The following is a 22,925-nucleotide window of genomic DNA, read 5'->3' as shown; positions in this document are numbered from 1 at the left end:
CTAACGCTCACTGATAAACAAAGTCAACGAACTGCAGCTGTTAATATGTACTAAAATAGACTTTTCTTTTTTTATCTGCTTTGTGCTTCACTGAAACCTGGCTGAATGACTCAATTCCCAATTGTGCTTTGGACATACCCAACTTCACACTGTATTGTGCGTGCCGCTTTATTGAACTTTGCAACAAACCAAAAGGTAGCAGAGGATTGTGTTTCTACATTAATCAAGGTTGGTGTAATGATGTGAAAGCTTCTTTTAAATCATGCTCACCTGACCCACTGTAGAATTACTTATTATAAACTGTAAGCCGTTTAATTTGCCACACGAGTTTTCCTGACTGATTCTGGCCAGTAGTTACATTGCCCTTGCACTAATGCTCGTGAAATACAGTGACGACTCACTGATGTAATTACTGAGATTGAAAAAGACAAGCCAGACTCACACATCATTATTTTGGGTGATTTTAACCATGTCAGTTTTAACCTGGTCCTTCATAAATATCAACAGAAAATACAATGCCATTCCAAAGAATATTCTGGTTCAGTGCTATGCAGCTATTAAGGATGCTTATCATGCCTTCTCCCTTTCCCCGCTTGGTAGTTCTGACCATTCTATGATTGACCTTTTTCCTGCTTACAAATAAAATCTGAAAACTATAATGTCAGTCAAAAGAACAGTTAAAAACTGGACCAGCAAGGTAATAGGAGAGCTTCAGGACTGCTTTGCCAAACAGACTGGAGCGCCTTCAGAACTGCCAGTTCCCAACTACACAAATACACTGATGCTGTCACTTCATATATTAGTGTTTGTGAAGGAAAAAAGCATCAAACAGTCTGGCTAATAAGTTAAAATCAGTTTTTTGGTCACTTTTAAAGACAGTGGGACATAATTCTCAGATTTACTACTCTACACTCCTTTTTAGCTTCCCCTTACTGTCATCAATGCAGTTTTTTCAAAAAGCAAAATATTTAAAAAGTTGCAGGCCAGGACCTTATTTTCCCTTTGACACTCAGGCACTGTGCAAACTAGTTGTCTACAGTATTTTCAGATATTTTCCAATCAATCTCTGGATCTGTGTACTTTTCCTGCCTGCTTCAAGACCTCCACCATCATTCCAGTAGCATAAAAATCAAATATCACAGGACTGAATTGCTAAAGACCAGTAGCTTTAATCTATGGTAATGAAGACCTTTGAACACTTTATTCTGAATTACCCTCAAGAATGCTACATAAGAGTTCCTGGTCCCATTCCAATTTTCATACAGAGTCAACCAGTCTGTGGATGATGCAGTGAATTTAGGTCTGGGCTTTGTTAACCAACACCTTGATAAGCCAGGGATCTTGTTTGTGGACTTTAACTTTGCTTTCAATACAATCATCCCAGGCCTATTCAATAGGAAACTTACCCAGTTCAACTTGTTGAGTTCAATCTGCCATTGGATCACAGACTTTCTTACAGATAGGAAAGAGTATGTGTGGCTGGGCACAGATATGTCTGACCCATTAACACTGAGTACTGGTGCACCACAAGGATGTGTCCTTTCCCCATTACTTATCTCACTTTATACAAATGACAGTACCTCTGGTAATTCATCAATTAAACTTCTTAAATTTGCAGATGACATCATATTAATAGATGTCAAACAATTAGAAATCCACACAAAGACCAGAGGTGTAAATTCTGTCATTGTGGTGCAGTACTAATAATTTGGTCCTTAACATTCAAAAAACTCAAGAGATGATCATAGATTTCAGGAGTCAGTCACTTACTTAACTATCACTTGTTATAAATGGCTCAGCCGTTTGGATAACAGAATCATTTCAATTTCTGGGCCCTGTGTTGTCACAAAACCATAAGAGGGACAATAACATCACGTGTATCATTAACAAAGCCCATCAGACAATGTTTTTTTTGTGTCAGCTGTGGAAATTCAATCTTTCTCAAGCAATATTGGTCTACTTCTACACAGCCATCATTGAGTCCATTCTGACTCCATTCTATACCTGTCTGGTTTGGTGCTGCCTCTGTTCAGGCGAAGGCCAAACTGCACCGCATCATCAAACCCTCATAGGATGTAACTTACCACACATTCAAGGTCTACATGAGTCCAAGGTGAAGAAGAGGGCCGTAAAGATCATTGCTGATTCAACTCACCCTGGGGATCACCTGTTCCAAAGACTTCTCTCCGGCAAACATCTTTATGCAGTGAAAGCTAAAACAACATCACCTAAACAGTTTTTTTTTCCACATGCAGTTATTCTTCCTAATCAGGTCTGAGCTTCTACTTATCATGTGCATACCTGCCCACGAGACTGCCTGGACATTTTAATCCTACTATCTCTTTATTTTTTTGTATTAGTGTAACTGGTGTGGCACATGGGTGGGAGTGGTACCCAGCCGGGACACCCAAGAGGACCGGAGGAGGGCTTACGCCTCCTCCAGACCATGAGGGGGCAACCGCCCTGCTGGCTTTGGGGACCACGGGCACAGAGCTTTGAAATTCAGCCCTGTATGGGCCTGTAGTCACCGCCAGGGGGAACCCCAATGCCTACAGAGCCCTGGACCTCAGCACTTTCGCCACACCCGGAAGTGCTGGGGAGAAGAGGACCAGGGACACCCGGAGTGCTTCCAGGTGCAGAGCTGGCACTTCCGTCACACTGGGGAATGCCGGCGGAAGCTTATCGGAAGACACCTGGAGCACATCCAGGTGATCATAAAAGGAGCCGCCTCCCTCCGTTCGATGGCTGGAGTCGGGTGAGGAGAAGGACAGAGCTCAGGTGGAGAGGAGAAGAGGCGGCCTGAAGAAAGTGAGGCATTGTATGAGGGCCTGGACTTTTGGGGAGTTTGGGGGTTGTGTGTTGCACCTTGTATATAGAAATTTGTATAATAAACGTGTTGTGAGTGAACCAACAATGTCCGCCTGTCTGTGTCTGGGCCATGCTCCACACTGGCAATAAAGTGAACTGATTCTGATTCTGATGGTGTGGAGTCAAGAGGAATTTAAAAAGAGGCCATAGTGGCAGGTCTTTGATTGTAAAGCAAGTTGAGAATTTGCATTGAAATACATAACAATATTTTGAATAAATTATTTTAATGAGGAAATGTCTGAGAAGATATGGAGACAGGTAACTTAGTGTAAGCTATGTCATAAGCACAGGGGCATAAGATGACTGGCTGAAAGTACCATCCACAGCCAAAAAAAACTATCAAAAGTTACCAAATGTGTAATGAAAGAGTGTGGGCAGAGACAGTAATCCATGGGTTATGGAAGTGTGGGTTTGGAGGAAAAGGGTAGAAGATCATTTAAAAGAACTGGTGAGAAAGAAACAGCAAGTGAAATAATGATGCATGGAATAAAACACCACAGAAGAAGGGGACGCATAGTGGGATGGCAGTGAAAGGTAATCAAGGTGATAAAATAGGCTTTGGAGTGAGCAAAGAATCAAAAGATACAGTGACAGAGGGAGATGACAGTGGAATGGATATTAGAGAGTGCTGTCACAAGGGAAAAGATTCTTATTGTTAAATGAAATAAGGGGACTTAATTGAGAGCAGGAAAAAATGTAGAAAAAGAAAGTAAAGAAGTATGTAAGACATAATGCATATTTCTAGAAAACATGGTGATCATTGAAATGGCGGAGTGAATTAATATTTAAAGATGTTATGTAACAATAATGTGGTTATTAATGGATCTAAAAACAGACCAAAGTTTAGCACCAGGTCTAAAATGATAAGATGACAAAAGAAAGTGTGCAGATTTTAATTTAAGTAAAAAGATTAAAACAAAAAGAAAATAAACATTTGAAAGGCCAGTTTTGTTAAACATTTAATTATTAATAAATATTTGGTGTTATTAACATCAGAATTTAAAATGTCTTTATTTTGGATTGACTTAATTCACTTATGGTACACTCAAAAAATTATTTATTCAAGGAATGTAATTCAATTACGGGTAACATGTAATGTATTGCATAGTTTAAACTCAATTTAAACTAGTTACTCTATTCAGAATGGAAGGAATTAGGTAAATATAACTTTTTTAAGTTACTCAGACTTATTGTATTTAAACTGATAAATATGCAAATTGTCTAATCACTAACCCTAACTGCATCATTGTAAAATGACATTGCCAAGTAGCCAATCACACCTAGGTAATTAACATATTACAACAGATCATGTTGTCACAGAAGAAAGCCTGCTCATGTGGCTTAGGGTGTACAATATATTTGCCACTTTTGATGACAGACATGTTGAAAGCCAACTTCAAAACTACAGAAATCTATGACACTTAAATTACTTTCTCTAATGTTAGTCAAATGGGTGAAGACTGCTAAAATGAATAAGGCATTTTTTATCACTAAAAATAATTCAAAACTGCTAACACATTTTGGAAAATTTCCAAAAAATAGTTCTCTGAAATCCTTTTTTCCCCCAATGGAAAATGTAAATAGGAAACCACTTGATGAGGCAATACCGTATTCTAACATGGTTGCCAATGAAATTAATTTGGTTATTATAAACACAAATTAAATTAGTTCTTATGTCAACCAAACAAATTATATCAGTTGTACTAGAAATAAATACGTAACGCCTACAGACACTCTCATTTTCTCTTGAGTCAACTTAAAGTAGCTGCATGACTTTTCTTAATAATCACATTTTAAATCTTAAGTTCATTTTGAGTAAAGTCATTTGAAGAAAATTGGATAATGGCAATATACCCAAAAACTGATTTCTGTGAATGGTGCTCTTAATTTAAGCAATGAAATCCTTTCATATTGTGTGTATGCACATTTCTTAATGTGACACCCAAGGTATTTTTTTTTTTTTGTTCTTTATTTCGTCTTATACGATTTCTCGTATTAGAAATTTGTTAGTTTTCGCATACCCCTTGGGGTCAGAGCGCAGGGTCAGCCATTGTACAGCGCCCCTGGAGCAATTACAGGTTAAGGGTCTTGCTCAAGGGCCCAGCAGAGTAGGATCTCTTTTGGCACTGACGGGGATTCGAACCGGCAACCTTCAGGATACCAGCGCAGATCCTTAGCCTCAGAGCCACCACTCCACCCCACTTGAGTCAGTTGTACTAGAAATGGTTACATAAAGCCTTACAAGCTACTCATTTTGAGTAACGTCAGTTTAAGTTAGCTGAGTAATTGCAACATACCCCAAGAATCATTTTTTTTTTATAAGAGTATGAAATTATCATCTAATTTGAAAGCATTTAAACAACATTATGTTGACACAAAATAATATAAACATAAAATAACAGTTTGTTATGAGACTGGATCTTTAAAATATCTTTATACAATGGCATAGCATTCATAAATTCACAACAGCAAAGAGACGTAAAATGTGTTGACAGCACTGGACACAAGGCAGGAGACAACACTGAACATCATGGCAGTCCTAAACACACACCTACTCATGAAGGGCTAATTTGGAATCTCCAACTAACTAACCTGAAAATATTTGGGATATGAGACAAAAGCTGCATTTACCCAGAAGAAATTTTCAGAAATGGGCCCAAGATTCGAACCCAGGATACCATATGACAGGCGCAGCTCCAACCACCATGGCACACCATTATCTCACTTTATTAAAAATAATTTACACTGCAGTTAGAGTTTGACTAGTGTTAATTTAGCCACAGTCAGTTGTGCTTGAATTAGTTCATAACAATTGAATTACTTTATTTGATTTTTCTGTTCATGAATAAATTGATCCAATGAAACATTTTAAATTGGAATATATTATATTTTCTCTTATTTACATAGCATTGTTGTATCATTTATTTTAAACCATCATAAATTATGTTTGCTCTTTTTTTTCTTTTTATTTGCAGGTGGATCCTATATGGTAGAACAAGAAGAAAACAAGCGCACAAGAACAGCTTACACAAGAGCACAGCTGTTGGAGTTGGAGAAGGAGTTTCTCTTCAATAAATACATTTCCAGACCGCGAAGAGTTGAGCTAGCTGTAATGCTTAATTTGACTGAAAGACATATTAAAATATGGTTTCAGAACCGAAGGATGAAATGGAAGAAAGAAGAAGACAAGAAGAGAAGCAAGATTGATGATCCAGAGCAGGATTCTTCTATTTCATCTGGGGATTTGAAGGATGAGGCTTGTGGCCAGTCTCTTACACACTCACGGGATCTGGTTACTGGTAACATGGCATCCTCTCCACAACATAACATTCTAAAAGGTTCTTCAATATGAAGTTCATTGTGATCTTGATAATTCTGAATACTTTGTTTGGTGGAACATAGCCACAATACTTAAATAAATTAATGACAAAATAGGGCAGGAGAAGAACCTTTCTTAACAAAAAGCCTTATGATGTCTATGTGTCTTATTGACTTATCATGATATGTTTGTTTTGTTGGATTGCATCTTTTCTTATTAAGAAAATGCATTCACTGAGATCATTCAGGTTACATTAAAATGCATCCTTTTTGAGTTTTACTTTTGCACTACCATACTAATGCACATTTGTGCATGTCGTGATATTGTTGGAAAAGAGAGAGCATTTGTGTGTAATAATAACCATTATATTTTACCTCAGCTATACTCCAGAAAGCCATTTCTCCTTCATGAAAGCCTTCAATCAGGTAGTGTTAATAAAAATTGGTGCCTTCCGGTGTTTAAGGAATATACATGACTAATGCTGAACATGAGCCTATGATTCTGTAATATGTTATGAAAGATCTGACCTGTAACCTTTTGAGAAAGCAACATATTTAACAGACAAGGGATTTGAAGATAAAAAGGTATGAGTTTTACTTGTTGATTTTAAAACATATTTGTATAAGCTATCTTTTAGTCTTCAGACATACTACTGTATATTCCCATCATCTAAGGCGTCTTTATATATTCTGCAAAGACTTGGGGGCTTTGATTGCTTAACCACTGGGTACTGGAAGATGACGACTACTGGAGGATCAGGTGTCCAAAATGTATATGTAAATAATAATGATGTATTTTGCATAATAAAATGTTATGTAAGTTACTTAGTTGACTGTTATAATTTATACTATATGTGATTAAGCTAAACAGTGTAATTTAATAGAATGTAATTCTGCTACTATCGTAGCAAATGTTTTAGGAAACTACTGTGAAGTGGGATTGTTTGCTAGTGTTTTGTATTTCTTCCTTTTTTTAAGGAGTTGCTATATGAACATCACATTTTATTTTTATGCATGTGGTCATCTTGTTTTTAAATACTGCTAGGTAAAATTATTATAGGAAAAGATTTACCACTACTCTATCTATAAAGTAATATTTTCTATACGCTTAATATTGTTATTTTTTTATGCCTGTCTCACGTTTAACTATAATTTATAGTACTAACTTTTCAAGCATGACGAAAACTGTTTTATGTTAAACGCTGTTCATCGCTTGCAGTACTAAGTTATGCAAAAAAATAAAAATGTGTTGTAACAAGCTTACACTTAATTCTGTATGAAGGCTTCTTTATTGTTTTGTTCATGGTCTTTTTTATATATCACTGGAAACTCTCATAGAGTGCATAGTGCGTGTATTTGTATTAAAGGAAAAAAAGACTGATAAGTAACTTATCTATTCGTTTTTCATATGTTAGAAAAATCACAGAAAGAGACGAGATGGAATATCACAAATGGAACGAGACAGTTATACTCCAATTTTAAAATCAGTACAGACGCCTGCAAAGAGAAGAAGGTGTGTTGCGCAATAAAAAGCCATACCTGTGCAAATCGGTTCAAAATCCAATTTAAGTAAAGTCATCCGAGTTTGACGTCTGGGTTAACCTGCCATTTTTCTTTATTTTCTTTTATTTTATTTTTTGTTTTATTATTATTATTATTTTTCACTAGATGTCTGGAAGCGTGCGTGAGTGTGCCTTTCAAACTGCTTAAACTTTTAGGGTAAAAAAAAGATACGATTTACATTTAAAACGCGTGTAGTGTGAGTTTGATATTAGGCGATGTAACAAGTGCAACAATCAAACACAATTGGAAGCAAATGGCAGGGAACCCGGGCCCGTCAAATAACGCTGGGCTACATGTCAGAACGAACTACATCAAGTTCTTGTAACATATTCAAGTGAAGCATTTGTAAGTAATTTTACTGACTATCGGTCACAATGAGCCAGCTCATGAAGTTTACGTAAAGTACACCTTATGTAACATCTCAAGACGCAGTGGAATCTTACTGTTCGGTTTATATTGGATTTGTGTTCGAAAGGGAAGACAAGAAGAGCAAGCACGAGGGTGATCTTATACTGATTAAATAAACAACGAAACGGTAAGCTACGGAAAACACCGATACATGAAGCAAAACCTTATCTTTTCTGGTAGCCTACCTAAAGCCACCTTGCTTGTGTGTGTCTTGATTAGCATAAACTCTGTTCTTTGTTTCATTATTATTATTATTATTATTATTATTATTATTATTATTAACAAAAGTGAACGCGTAATGGAAACAAGTGAGACCTATACCATTCTATATTGAGAATTTGTGGTGGTAGGGCGGGAGAGGTCTTAGTGAATCAGTGTAACTTTACTGCCATCTAGAGAATATTTATCACATTCTATTTAGAATTCTCTTTCTGAATATTTTAGGGGCAGTTAGACGTGATTTTAGCCTGCGATCATTGGTATATCCATCCATTATCCAACCCGCTATATCCTAATTACAGGGTCACGGGGGTCTGCTGGAGCCAATCCCAGCCAACACAGAGCGCAAGGCAGGAAACAAACCCCGGGCAGGGCGCCATCATTGGTATATTGCCGCTAAAAGTACACTCTTAAAATAAAGGTGCCAGAGTGATTCTTCAAAGCGATGCCATAGAGGAGCCATTTTTGGTTCCCAAATAGACCCATCCACATGACGGTTTCAGAAAGAAACTTTATTCATTTAGATACGTAGCAGAGTACTTACGGTAAATAATCATTAAATAGGCGGTAACAGATTTATAAAATACCAGTACGTTAATCATTTCAAATGACTCTTGCTGCATACAGTAACACAGGATAAATCCAGGCTTTCTTAATCTATTTAGTGTCCTGCCAAGCAGCCTACTAGACGTTAAAGATCACAGCTTCTTCCTACATGTTAGAACCAAGTTCATATGCAAAGAATCTGTTCCACAACGAAATGGTGCTTTGTCAAGCAAAGGGTCAACAACCACGCAACCCAGTAAAGAACCATAAAGTGCCAACGAAGAACCATTACTTTTAAGATTGTACTAAAGCAATTATTATTCCCATATTTTAGAACTTCTTTTAGTCACTTCAACCGTCTCCTCGTCAGTACTAAAATATAGGAAGAAAATTAATCTTACCAAGTAACAGTTTATATTAGAATGTTACCTATGAGACCGGACAAAAAGCATAACACTGGTGATCATTCTTTGTGTATACACTGGGCAAAATCTTACACAGTAATAACCCGCAACAAAATTTAACAGAATTACAGTAATAAAACGAGTTTAATTCGGAAGAATCATTTACGTTTATAGGTGACTGCAAATTGAGGGTTCAGATGGGCAATGCAAATTGTTTCTTTGTGTTCAAGGCGACTGGTAATTTAGTAAGGGCGAGTGCAATGTAATGTCTTGCTATTTTTTGTCGCCTTAGGAGCATTTGTCGTGCCGTTTGTTCGATTTGTTCCTGGTTCATCAGGGTTTGTTCCCATGTCCAACGACATGCTGCGATTATTCACTGCTTAGTAACACTCTAAGTTAGTGTTGATACACTGCGAGGTGAAGGCGCCCCCCCTTCTTATGAGCGCTTTGACATCATTTGAGGTGTATTCCCATTATTATTATTATTATTATCACTATTATTAGTATTATTATTATTATTATTTTGGTTGGCGTCATAGCTAACCGGTAAAAGAAAACCTCCACATATGATCAACCGTCCGACTCGGCCGATGTCTAGCTATGCGAGACGTCGAAGTCTTGGGGCTTCCCCACTATTCTCCCTCTAGCCCAGAAAACTCCAAATTTGGGGCCATTGTTTTGAACTTGTGATAAAGAGGAAATCGATCGGTGTCGTCAGGAAAAATAATCATGACTCGAAGTTGTGCATTACATCTAAACCGACCCCAGGGGTTCACTCTGTAATGGGATACGAGAGATCAAGTTTTTCTTTTTCACAAAACTTGGAAAAATGGGAGCGGGTAATATAAAAATGGAGTGTGGTTTAATGCTATTTTAAGGTTGCTGATCACGAATATGATCATATGTTTAGTATTTGATTCTTTACGGGTGGTCCTAGCCTTCTAAGGGCCACTCCGGAGGGCTAAAAAGATAACTTTAAAACATTTGCATATGGGGTATTGTTTTCAAGGAAAATTGTCCCATTTTTGATTTTTTTTTTCCTGTTACAATCGAGAATATTTAGCCTTTAAAAATTTAAATTGAAGAACACGTAATATTTTAAACATTTGACGTAACTATTCTTGTTTATTTTGTACTTTTACCCCATGAAGATCCATCCATCCATCCATTATCCATCCCGCTGAATCCAAACACAGGGTCACGGGGGTCTGCTAGAGCCAATCCCCGCCAACACAGGGCATAAGGCAGGAACCAATCCCAGGCAGGGTGCCAACCCACCGCAGCCACATGAAGTTAATCATTAGATTTCTTATGAACACTTCGAATTAGGTCGGCTCACGCTAATTCAGACTTTTTGCCATTGTTGTTATTGTTAATTTATGTATCTATTTATTTATTTTCAAAAATAAACGGTCTTCAAACTTTGACCAAATAAACATATGTTTATAGGCACCGTATCGTCACATGTACAGAGTACAGTGAAATTCTTCCTTGCTTGTTTTAATAAACTTGCAATATGTCACTCTCCGGCGCCAAAATTAGCGAGGATATCTGCCTTACCTCGAAACTTTATTATCTTCCTGCAGAGTTTACAGCAAACTTTAGAATACATATTGTATTATGTTTCATTCAATTACTGATGACAGTAAGCTATGCATATCTATAATCCCGATTAACACTTGTTATTACACTAAGCGGGAAGCTTACATTTCTCCTAGTAGTTACATATAATAATAATTCTTTGCATTTATATAGCGCTTTTCTCACTACTCAAAGCGCTCAGCAATTGCAGGTTAAGGGCCTTGGGGCCCAACAGAGCAGAGTTCCTATTGGCATTTACGGGATTGAACCGGCAACCTTCTGATTGCCAGTGCAGATCCCTAGACACAGAGCCACCACTCCGCCTACATACTCCGATACATTTATATTGCGAATATAAATAATGGCGAATCCTTGAACATGATATTTGGTGTTAATTCATATTTCTTTAAGGATATGCACATTTTTCCTGATTCCTAAAGTACAGAATATTCTTACAGGAAAGGTTCATTTCTAACTTGACTTCTGAACCTTTATCTGTCAAAGCAAACACCATTTTGATTCACTTTGTGTTTTAACTTTTAAAAGGATTATTCGACTACATTTAGCAGAAGCCCACAACTGCTGTTAACAAGAAAGTTACACATTTAATGTATTATAATAATGTGTGTGTCAAAACAGTATTTACTGTAAATGTGAGCAGGCATCGTTCGTTACAAGGAAGGCAGTGTTCATTTTTCTCGGTGTTCAGGGAACAGGCGTTCACTTCTTTCAGTTACCTTATCTGTCTCTTGTGCTGATCGATACATTCTCACAGGACTTTGATGACTGGCGTTGTGAGCCTGGGAAAGGTGGCCAAGAAAGGGATTGGTTTAAAGTCGTCAGCAACCGTCCCACCCCACATTATCTTTAGTTTTATTGATGCCCGAAAGGGTGAATCGACCCTACTGCCTCCAAAGGCACGCCCAATATGTATCTCCCCCCCCCCCCCCCCCCAAATGTAGCTGCAGTGTATTCATCTGCTCCAAAAACACTAGAATTGTTTTTCTCCAGAATGTTGCTATATTTGACTTCAAGAAAGTCACCATGTTGAATCGATTAGCTATTGTACAAGGTAATCTGACTAAAGGTTTTCTTTCAATGTGTGATCTCCAGCAAGGCACCTTTCGAATGAAGGAGTTCATTCGACCCTTTCCTTCTGTTTATATTTTATTAGCTGTCTCCTGAGTTCACCTTAAGGCATTGTTTCAAATCGTTTGCGTTACTGTACAATTTTTATGATCGCTGTTACCTACAGAGACAGTTTGATTGTGCAAAACAAATTACCCGAGCAGGCACCACGCGACACTGCGCTGGATAAGCGGGCTTCAAAATGACTGGAAGGCTGGGCCTAGAGAAGTGCCGAAGGCCACCACGGTAAATGTCATATTTTAACTGAGAGATATGGGAGCATTTTTTTTTATTTGTTGCCCTCCTTATATATATATATATATATATATATATATATATATATATATATATATATATATATATATATATATATATGAGAAAACATGAAAAAAAATATCAATTTAGGACTAGTGATGTTCGTAATAGTTATGGAGGCTACGCAATCGCAAAAGGCACGTTCTTACCTTGCACTTGATCTTGCTAGAAAAGATTCCATCCTCTAAAGAGAAATAAGTGGGTTCCAAAAAGGTATGCAATGATGAAATACCTTCATAACAGTTCAATAATACAACATAACAATCTTAGTCTAATGCACAAATAAAACACGCAGTTACCTTTAGTGTTCTGCAAGGTCGCACAAAATGTGAAGTTCTGCTTTTTGACAAGTAACACAGCACAGTCACCTGCATTAAATTAACCGATTGTGTAAAAGTAACCCTTGATGTAATATTTATAACCATTGGTATATATGGAGAGTGTTTCCATATACTGTGTACATTTTAGGGGGTTATTTAAAACTGGCAATTTTGGTGTGAAACGATTCTGATAAAATTGCAAGATGACACCATTCATAACGGATGTAGAATTATCCACACGTAAACACATAAGACAACAAAGCATGACGTTTGCCTTTTAATTTATTTCATGTTATAAATTCCGCTTGCACGGCCATTCCAAATGGCTTAAAAATGGTTTCCTAATAATCCAAAGTGCAATGCAAATGTTGGTATGCCATTTTTTCAATACTGAGAGGACATGTTGTAATAACAAAAATCAAGAATGAAAAAATAAAATAATCACAATGTGGGGATTTCCTCCAAAAATGGGTTTCATAAACAGTACTTTACTTGCCAGGAAATGGGGTACAGATTCACACATAAATCAACGAGGAGTGCTTTTTAAAAATGAATATTGGAGTGAGTATATGGGTACCGTTTTGTTTAAAGTAAATGGCATTCAAGACAGCAACGCCTTTGAGCCGTATGGAATTCACTCAACGTTTAGCTCTGTTATGATGAAAACCTCAAATAGTGTTCTTTTAAAGTACAATTATTGTTGCCTTTGGAAGAAACTAGGCATTGATTGAAAGCATTTGTGCGTGGCTTTAAGTACCCCTTTTTAAAACAACTCTACAATATTTAATGATCCCTGAGACAAAATGCATAAAGAATTATTTTTCACAGAATACACAGAAAAATATGTACACAAATGTATTTAAACAATCCGTTAACAACACGTAAAAAGTGTCTATTCAAAACTTACAAAATAGTCTCATTTGGAATTTCCAAAAATGTGTAAACGTCAATGGTGTCGTAAACAAATGACCATTGTTGTTCTTGGAGTGCTGCTCTAAATTATTTTTTTCTCTCAGACATTTTCTCTCCAGTTGGCCTCAAAATCAATAAAGGTTACCCAACCGGGTTATTAAGTCTCTCAAGCTGTAGCGTTGCTTAACAAAGGTAGCTTCTTTTTTGCTGATATCGATCATTCACCTTGCCAGTCTGTGCTTGAGGCTTTGACTTCACTGAGATCAAGGTGCGGGCAGAGTAGAGGTGCTCTGACAATGGACTCCTCCGCCACTTTCCACCGGTATTAGTGCCGCAGAACTCATCGCAGCAGCTGGACTAAAGTCATCAGAGCCACTTTGCATTAATCCCGAATGAGACTGTTGCATTTTTTTCTTTGCTAGTTTTCTTTCCTTGGCTCTTCTGTTCTGAAACCAGATCTTCACCTAAACAATACAGACACAAGAAAAATGATAGGTAATCAAAACATAAATTCATAGATACGCAGTAGTAGTTTGATAGATATATTAGTTAGAACAAACAATAATAATAACAGAACCTACAAGAGTATAAATTACTATTTTGATCTTCACTTTTCGTTTGACTTTTTAAAATTTCTATAATTATTTCTAATTAAGGAGTTAGTTCAAGAGATTCAGGTTTTATTTTTTTTTTTGTTTAGTTATTTATGTATTCATCACTGCGTTTCTTTGTATTTCTCAGAAGGTTTTACTGCGTTTGATTTTTAAACTAACAGTTTTTCCACGAAATTTTTAATTATAAATCACTATTAACGATACAACAGTAGACCTGTTAAAAAGGTACTTACAAGGAACTCTCCTAATTAATTCACATCACCGGGCGACTTGGTGTGTTTAGTTTGCACTTTTACGTACTCCAGTTTTCTCTCGTTTTAAATTTACACCTTAATATCTTGTTCTCCGACTCTAAACTCGTCCAGTGTGACTGTCCTGTAATGTGCAGCCGGGGTCTCTTTCCAGAGTATGAACCTGGGCTAGCATACAGTTCTAGTGCAGAACACCACCGCCTAGATGCAAAGAACTCCGTCGGAGACTAACCGAGCTTATTACGAATGAGAGGGTGTCTTTTTCTCGCCGGTTTAAGGCTGTTTGTACTGGATGCTGTCTAGATACCCTCTGGTCCCCCTACGACCATACATCTGGACTAGTGTCTTTTGAGTTATTCGAAGTATTCTGATTTACAGCAGGTAAAGTTACACGGACTTGAATGACTATATTTCTATACCGCATTAAGTTGTTTAGCGTGATTGTTCACAATATTTCATTCAAGGAAATAAGTGATTGGCTTCGGCACTGTGTAGCTTCACTATTTTAATGTAAAAAATTATTTAGACGTTACATATGAAAAGAATCCCTTTGTTGCGTTTGTATAACATCGATGAGATGTCACCTGAAACCGAACATTCAAATTTCACTACCTTGTGTTTATGTACTGTTGTAGCACGAGTAGTGTCTTATTTAATGAATACAATAATGCGGATTAACCAGAAGCTACATGCAAAATTATTTTTTAAATATTCTACACTGCCTGACGTGCGGCACTAATTGAAGAGCAAAAGGACGATACTGCTTCACCTTCAAAAATGATTTCTTAGTTTTATTACATTATTTTTTACGTTGAGTTCAAACACTTTCAGTAAAATACCATTAAGATTTTATAACTCATTAATCTCCTGTAAATAAATAATCTTTTATAGCAAAATCAAGTTGAATGAGGTTATAAAGGTTAATTGACATGGAAGTGAGTATCTCTCATAAAGACAATCCATTTGCAAAATGCGCCGATTAGCCCTGACAGAACACTTATGTAAATCCACACTCACATGAAGTACATTGAGAATAGTCTGTTTTTGTAATCCGTTATAGTTAACCATCCATATTTAACCCGTTTAATCCCAGAGTCAAGGGCGCAACTAGTCCTGGACGGGACGTCATTCATTTGCAGGACATATTCTTATGTAAATACCATAATAGAAATGTAAGTTTATATATATTCAAAATTCATCAATAGGTAATGCTACTGAACTCATAACACAATGAGATGTTAGAACCTCTTCATCCAAATCAAAAGAGAGGAGGGCTGCATAAGCGCAAGGCAGGAAACAACTACTATTAATTAGTGAACCGCAGACAACTAATATAAAGAAGGGGCCTGAGTTGCCTCGAAAGCTTGCATATTGTAATCTTTCTAGTTAGCCAATAAAAGGTGTCATTTTGCTTGGCTTTTCTCTACATTCATAATGGCTAACACGGTACAACACCCTAGTACTACAGAGTACTGTATAAATATTCAATCCTTCGTGCCTATGATTTATGGACAAAATGGCCAAAATGCCTACAAAATTTGAGTAAAAGGCTCTAAGTAATCCCACAGTATTGGTCTAATTTTTAAAAACTCTTTAATTCACTAAACAACAACATCGTAGGTAAACTAGGGTAATTCAATGCATGTGCCAGAACACATATATTGAAGCAAATGCAGTATATACACACATAGACACTATATATAAAAATATATATATATATGGAAAGAGAGGATAACGTATTATTTCAGTTTTAACAGTGGCGTCCACTAAAAAAGTCAAAACTTGAAACTTCAGCGTTAAGAAGAATAAAATCAAAAGTTGAATTTACCTGCCTCTCAGAAAGACCAAGAGTCATTGCAATCTCCGACTTCCTTCGGATTGTTATATAGCGACTATAGTGAAATTCCTTTTCCAGTTCGAGTCTTTGGTGATCAGTATACACAACTCTGTATTTGTCTTTCGTTCTGGTTTTACCTGTAGCAAAAAAACATTTATTTTACATCGCTTAATTATATTTTCTAGCAAAAAAAGTACACCTAAAAACAATTTAATTATTTGAAAGCAGTAAAAAAAAACACTGCTATCCCCTTGCCGCGGTTTTTGAAACAGCATTTATTTACGGTTTTACGGCACCATAATGTTTCTTGAAATGACCCAATAAAATAAAATAAAAATAATAAATGTTTAAAACATATTGTGGCAAAATGTGTATTGTATAACTTCTGTTAAATTTCATGGGTCCAATGTATAAAATTAAGTCAAAAGGAATCCAACATAGTTTTGGCCATTTAGAAATAATACCCACACCGATCCTTGAGAAACGTTAAGTTTAAGGTACTGTATAATAAAATTGACAAATTTCATGCTATTAAATTGTAAGCAAGTATACATCTATATTTAAAGCCAAACAATTGTATTTCGAGAAATAACTGATAACCAGATATGTTTTCAAAATACAATACGCAGCTTTACCAAATCTGTTTCCTAAAGTGAGCCGTGAAAATCTTTGTACTTTCTTCCTCCAAAGTGATATACAGTGTGGAATAATGTGGTTTATTATGCTTAGTGTTCATTGATTTGCTGCATGGTGGACCAAACATTAAAAGAAGAATATGGATTTTTTTAAACATCAGCCGTTTTCTGTGGGTGCTGGCGCTTACTGTATGCCCTTTGTAGATTTCTCCCCCTCTTGTGAATACAAAATGGTCGGAGAGATCACAGCAAACGAAACGCAAATGTGCCTGTAGGTGTTTAATGCCTGACAAGCCTCACTTTGTCCAGGTAAACACTTTCAAGCCACAACAAAGGCACCCCGCTGAGACAGTTGTGTGATCTGAGAGAAACTCTCAGACTTGCTCAATGGCTAACAAGACCTCAAACAATGTAATACAACAAGATCTTATCACCCGGAGCAGTGGCCATTCACAGCAGCAGTTCTGCTTTACTGTTTGACTTGCTCAGCCAAGAGTGGAAAGGCTCTTAATCCTTAAAAGCTCATTATTCATATCTGTTTGAATTTCAAATCACGGACGATTTCTTAAAGACATTACTTAATCCTGAGCTAAATTAACCGTGTTCATTTTGAACATGAAAACAAGCTGACATACACGTCGTTAAAGGCCAGTGAAACTGTCAACTTTAAAGTGGTAATAACCAGGAAGTGCAGGCATGATACATTTGCAACATTGCATATTCAAGTATCTACTAACAAGTCATTTGAAAACAAAAATAGCACATGGAATACATGTTCGATAATTTGTTTATTTTTATGATTATTATTTTGTCTACGTTTAACGTCTGTGGCCACTCCTTTCTTGCGCCGTGGAATTAAAACCCACGCGTACAATGAATATATTATTTGTAATTGCACGTTTGTTTGTTTCTTCAAAAATGACACCACGACGAAACCTATCCATGTTTAAGTATACCGATCTGAAAACTACCCTATCTGTTTATTTCACCTCATTGACTACGCTATCTAAACATAGAATTGTGAAGATGAACCATTTTCATACAGTTATTGTATATTTTTATTGACGGAATTCCCTGGGCTTAGCGGTTTTCTCTTTTTAAAGTGAATTGAGCCGTGTGCCATATACACATGCAAGTGGAGTTGCACGAAAACTGACGGAAAAATGTACATCAGGTTTCGTAAGAAACTTTATCAATTACAAAGCAAGGAGGTGTGTTGACTCTGCGTAATCTGTTAAATCTTAAGTGGCGCGATATTCAGTTTATTGACATTTTATCACACACATAATATTCTATGTATTTTTTTTTTTTGATAATCTATTTCTGCCAAGTCTCATATTATGTTATTCGGCGGTTCTAAGAATTTCAAAATTCTTGCAGAATAATGTCTCTGGTTCGTGCAGAAGAATTAACACAATTCTTCTTGGTTGAACAAAATACATTCGCGTTTTCCAGTTGTTTTCCACGCTCCCAGACGTACATAGAATTGTGTTATTACCTGCTTTCTTTATTGCTCTTCTTGTCATTGCAGTTTGTAAGTCGTGCTGTTCATGACATGACTGAGCATGGATTTATTTCCCCTTCAAGGTATGGAATGTAGCAAATAAAATGAATGTCCAATTAGCTATTATGGAACAGTTTGCATGCCTCATTTAAGTTTGGCTTGTTAATTAAAAAGTATTTAATTGAAATTCACCGTGGAAGTGACTGAGGCATTAACAGAAGCCTTTTCAGAAACGCCTTACCATTTTTGTTTTTACCTGAATTAGAAGAGATGGGCTGACCTGGCTTTCTTATCCAGTCGTAAGAGGGTCGAGGGCTGTTGGACGTAACGTGCTGCTCCACTGAGCCACCGTTAAGGGCCTGAATAACCCCAGTTCCTGGTGGCGGCATTGGGTTCACGTCGGTGCCGTTGTAAGGGATGGTCCCGGTGGATACATAGGCCCCATTCGTATGCGCAGTGCCGTACATGCTCCAGTCCTCCCGCGAAGGTGCGTACGTGTTGTGCCATGATGGAGATGGCTGTGGTGCGCTGTCCAAATTAACCCCAGGTACGTGATAAGCTCCATAATCCGGGTATTGCGGCGGGCTGACAAAATTTTGAGCACCAAGACCAAGTCCAGTATGCCTGACAGAAGTTGGGTACATGCTTACTTCTTTTTCCAGAAGGTAGCTTACGTACATTGTGGCAGTGGAAATGGCGCAATCCACATAGTGTTATGAAATAGAAGGGAATGACATTTTTAGCCCATCAGCTCCCTCTTATTTTCTTTATGGAACGTTTCAAGTAGTTTCTTCCTCTGGTGATCTGGACAAATTGACCGAATTCCACATCATGAATGATTGTTTACAAAGTTGCTGTTACAATATGACGTGACGTCACCTCATTTGGTATAACTCCCCCCACCCGCACTCCCCACCCCCGAAAAGATTTGCATTTCAAAAGATAAGAAAAGGGCAAAGAACTAATCACTGCTAAATATTCAGCTTTTATTGTCGCAGAGCTTCCTCCCGATTTTACAACCTAATGCACTTTAACCTCACAAACAGGTTCAAATGTGCTTGTTTGAATTTTTGAGGAGGAAGCGTTTGTTTTCTGCAAAGAATGAGGCGCCACGGCTATAAGTAAAGTCTATTCATTCCCGGCGCAGCAGCGAGAGAGCATTAATAAAACAAGACCCACGAGGAAGTCGTTGGGTGCTATAAACCCGATGGACATACTTGTGGGGGACTGGAAGAAGCGACGATTTTATGGTTCCTGTGGGTGATGTTAGGATAACAAAGTACATTGTGTTTAAATTTTGTATGGAGGTATATTGAACCATTAGTTGTTAGAACAAACACTCATGTTACTGTATTTAAGACCTTCGAGTGGTTAAATATTCCTTAACAAAAACTTTTTTGGCAACCTTTTATACATTTTCTCCTGATTCGCTTATAGAGTGCTTCTGCCGAATATTGAAGCCACCGCTAAAGAATAATTCTGTGTGAGCCATAAGATTTTTCTACCTTATCCTTGCAGGTAGATATTTTATACTTACAAGTTTAAATTACACAATGACAAGAACTCTGTCAATTAGTTATCAATCTTTGCTTTCAAGCTTTGGTGTTTTAGTCATAATTTACTAACATGCGACATTTGAAGCTGAATGCACTTCGATTTTCAATCGCGTAAAGCGATTATCTTTACGCTTTAATCCAACTGAAACACAAGTCACATAAACAAAAACATTTTATTATTTTAATATTACCAGCAATGATAACTGTATTTGTCACTTTCGATAACTGTCTCACAATAAGAAGTCCCGCAGTTTGCTTTTTTCTTCATTATTTATAGTTGCATATTTGTCTAATATAGTTGCATATTTGTTAAAGAAATTCTTCTGCTGCGTAATATAATTTATAAAAGTCAGAAATGTGTTACTCTTTTACTATCGATGTACCAGAGATCTTGCACTGCACCTATTCCCCAATACCACTTTTAAATGTACTGGGCAAAAAAAAAAAAATGCTGTTGATGCTGATCTTTAAGTAATCTATTTTACTACAGTATATAGTCTGCGGAAACTGAAAAGTAGAATAACATTTTATTTTTTTCAAACCAACAAAGGTGTAAAAAATTTTAAAGTCAGCTTTGAAAACAACTCGTCCTTTCCATGATACCGATTACAGAGGTGCTCATTAGGCTCGTCTGCCCAATGTACGTAATATGCCGTAAGCTCAACTCCATAGACCATTGTTGTAATAATAATAATAATATTAATAATAATAATAGTTGTTGTTGTTGTATACATTTTAGTTGGTGTAAAACCCAAAGAGAAACCTTTCCAAAACTCCTTAAAAGAACATTGTGACATGTTAAATCGGCCGACAACTGTTGTGTCAATCAATAGAAACGTTTTATATACAGTTCTTTTTATATATTACAATTGAATTTACACGCGGCGTTTTCCTCTCTTCTCTGTGATTAGAAATTAATGGAATTTGTGAGAATCTCTTATAAATTGCAATAAACAGAACGAGTGACTGCAGTGTGCATCATAATGATTTACAGAGGATTCAGAAAGTATTCATATCCCTTCACTTTATGTACACTATTCTGTTGTAGATTTCACTTTAATTTGTTACATTTCCCATTTTGCTAATCAATCTACACTCAATAACTTACAATGACAAAGTGAAAGCATGCTTTCACAAAAGTTTGAAAATTTAAAAAAAAATCAAAGGCTGACATTTCTCATTTATATAAGTATTCAGACCCTTCCCTGTGGGTGTCTGTGGTCAGGTGCATCCTGCTTGCTTTAATTATCCTTGAGATGTGTCTAGAACTTGATTGGGATCCATCTGTAGCAAACTGAATTGACTGGACATGCAGAAAGGCACAAAGCTGTGTATACTGAATAAGGTCCTTCAATTCACACTGCATGTCAGGATAAAAATTAAGCCCTGAAGTCCAAGGAACTTTCTCTGTAGACCTGCTCTGCAATCAAATTATGGTGAGGATTAGATCAGGGCGAGGGTTCCAAGCAATTTTTAATGCTTTGAATGGTCCCAGAAGTATAGCAGTTTCAATAATTGTGAAATGAAACACGTCTGGAAACACCAGGACTCATCCAACTGACCAAATTGAGTTAACCAAGCAAAAAGGGCTTTGGTCAGGGAGTGAACCGAGAACCGAATGGTTACAACAGAACTTCAGAATTCCTCTGCTGAGATGGGAGAACCTGTCAGAAGGATATGTTTTCCACATGCATGGTCATAGAGAATGAAAAAAAATTATCTGGTGTAATGAGACAAAAATTCAACTCTTTGGGCAGAACTCCTAAAGACCTGCTCAATACCAGTCTAATATCATCCCTGCTGTGAAGCATGGTGGTGGCAGCATCATGCTTATGGGGGTCCTTGAGAAAAAACCTCCTCCAAGGCGCATGTAACCTCAGACTGTGGCAGAAGTTCACCTTTCAGCACACCAATGACCTGAAGCACACAGCCAAGACAATACTGGTCTCTGAGCACAAACCCCATGGAACAAGTATGGAAAGCCCTAAGATGTAACTTTACAAACGCTTTAGTGCAAGCCTAATAGAGCTTTATGGGATCAGCTGGAGAGAATGGGATATTTGCAGTCCAGGTACCTCTTAAAGGTTTACCCAAAAAGGAAGCTGTAACTGCTTTCAAAGGGGCTTCTTCAAAGTACCAATTTAGGGATCTAAATACTTAAATGAATGAGAGACTTCGTTTTTTGATTTTTCATAAATTCACAAGCTTTTCTGAGAACATGTTTTTTCTTTGTCATCATGGGTACTTTGAATGACAAAAATGGCAGATGTATCAATATAAAAATAAATCTACAACCCAAAGTGTACAGAGAGTGAAGAGGTCTGAATACTTTCTAAATCCACTGTATGTAACGATTCTATTCATGCAAGAATTATATCTTTTAGAATGATCCCACTAGTTAATTTAATTTTTTTTGCATCCTCAATAAAGACATAATTTTTTCCATTTTTGTTTTTTATTTTACCTTTAGTTTTCCAGTAAATTATACATGTCCACAGTGACCCTCCGATCTTGTGAAAGGTTGTAGTAATTGTGCTGTCCAATTTTGCTCAGTGCTCTCATCCATTTGTACGTTTGGGCTCTCATTTCAGTCACAATACTGCATTTAAAGCGGCTTCTATTGTTTAGACTTCGCCCGAGGCACAGAGAGTGCCTAATAACTGGTATTAAAATAACTTGTATTTAAATTCCATATACTAATTGGAAGCGCTTTCAAATCAGCATTTAGTTATTAATGACCAATAATAGTATAATTAGTTTATAGTTTATACACTGCTATTAGACGCCTGCTTTTGTCAGTGGCGTCTTCCTGTGTTACATTTCGGGATATTTTGAGAGTACAGACCTTTCTATTGAGGCTAGCATTGGAATTTAAAACATTAAAAATTCTGCTTAGTTAATTTTGCGCGTATGTTTATTCACTTAGCTGACTCGTTTATCCAAGGC

General features: G+C 36.9%; 2 protein-coding genes across 2 annotated transcripts in view; one reads left to right on the top strand and one right to left on the bottom strand.

Moving 5' to 3' along the window:
• The window catches only part of pdx1 (pancreatic and duodenal homeobox 1), a 40,500-nt gene extending 33,136 nt beyond the window's left edge, over nucleotides 1-7,364 (top strand). Inside the window, exon 2 of the mRNA XM_028801053.2 lies at nucleotides 5,844-7,364. Coding sequence (XP_028656886.2) covers nucleotides 5,844-6,220 — 377 coding nt within the window. The 3' untranslated portion in view covers nucleotides 6,221-7,364. The remainder of the gene's footprint in view (nucleotides 1-5,843) is intronic.
• A 5,570-nt stretch (nucleotides 7,365-12,934) lies between these two features.
• On the bottom strand, nucleotides 12,935-19,326 carry LOC114650052 (homeobox protein CDX-1-like). The gene is made up of 3 exons (XM_028799488.2): nucleotides 18,680-19,326; nucleotides 16,276-16,421; nucleotides 12,935-14,046 (listed from the first exon to the last, which is right to left on the bottom strand). The coding sequence occupies exons 1-3, from the start codon at nucleotides 19,101-19,103 to the stop codon at nucleotides 13,846-13,848; spliced, it is 771 nt and encodes a 256-aa protein (XP_028655321.1). The 5' UTR covers nucleotides 19,104-19,326; the 3' UTR covers nucleotides 12,935-13,845.
• Between the last annotated feature and the right edge of the window lie 3,599 nt (nucleotides 19,327-22,925).

Source organism: Erpetoichthys calabaricus, chromosome 4 (assembly GCF_900747795.2).
Source record: "Erpetoichthys calabaricus chromosome 4, fErpCal1.3, whole genome shotgun sequence".
Classification (NCBI taxonomy): Eukaryota; Metazoa; Chordata; class Cladistia; order Polypteriformes; family Polypteridae; genus Erpetoichthys; species Erpetoichthys calabaricus.
This window is presented reverse-complemented; position numbering and strand designations above follow the sequence as displayed.

Bases quoted from the DNA above. Each gene is read 5' to 3' on its own strand.
- LOC114650052 (XM_028799488.2), bottom strand. From the start codon at position 19,103: ATGTACGTAAGCTACCTTCTGGAAAAAGAAGTAAGCATGTACCCAACT. The intron at 16,422-18,679 runs GTAAAAACAAAA...TTTTTGCTACAG, and splicing joins GCCCATCTCTTCTAATTCAG to GTAAAACCAGAACGAAAGAC. The intron at 14,047-16,275 runs GTAAATTCAACT...TGTATTGTTTAG, and splicing joins TTGGTCTTTCTGAGAGGCAG to GTGAAGATCTGGTTTCAGAA.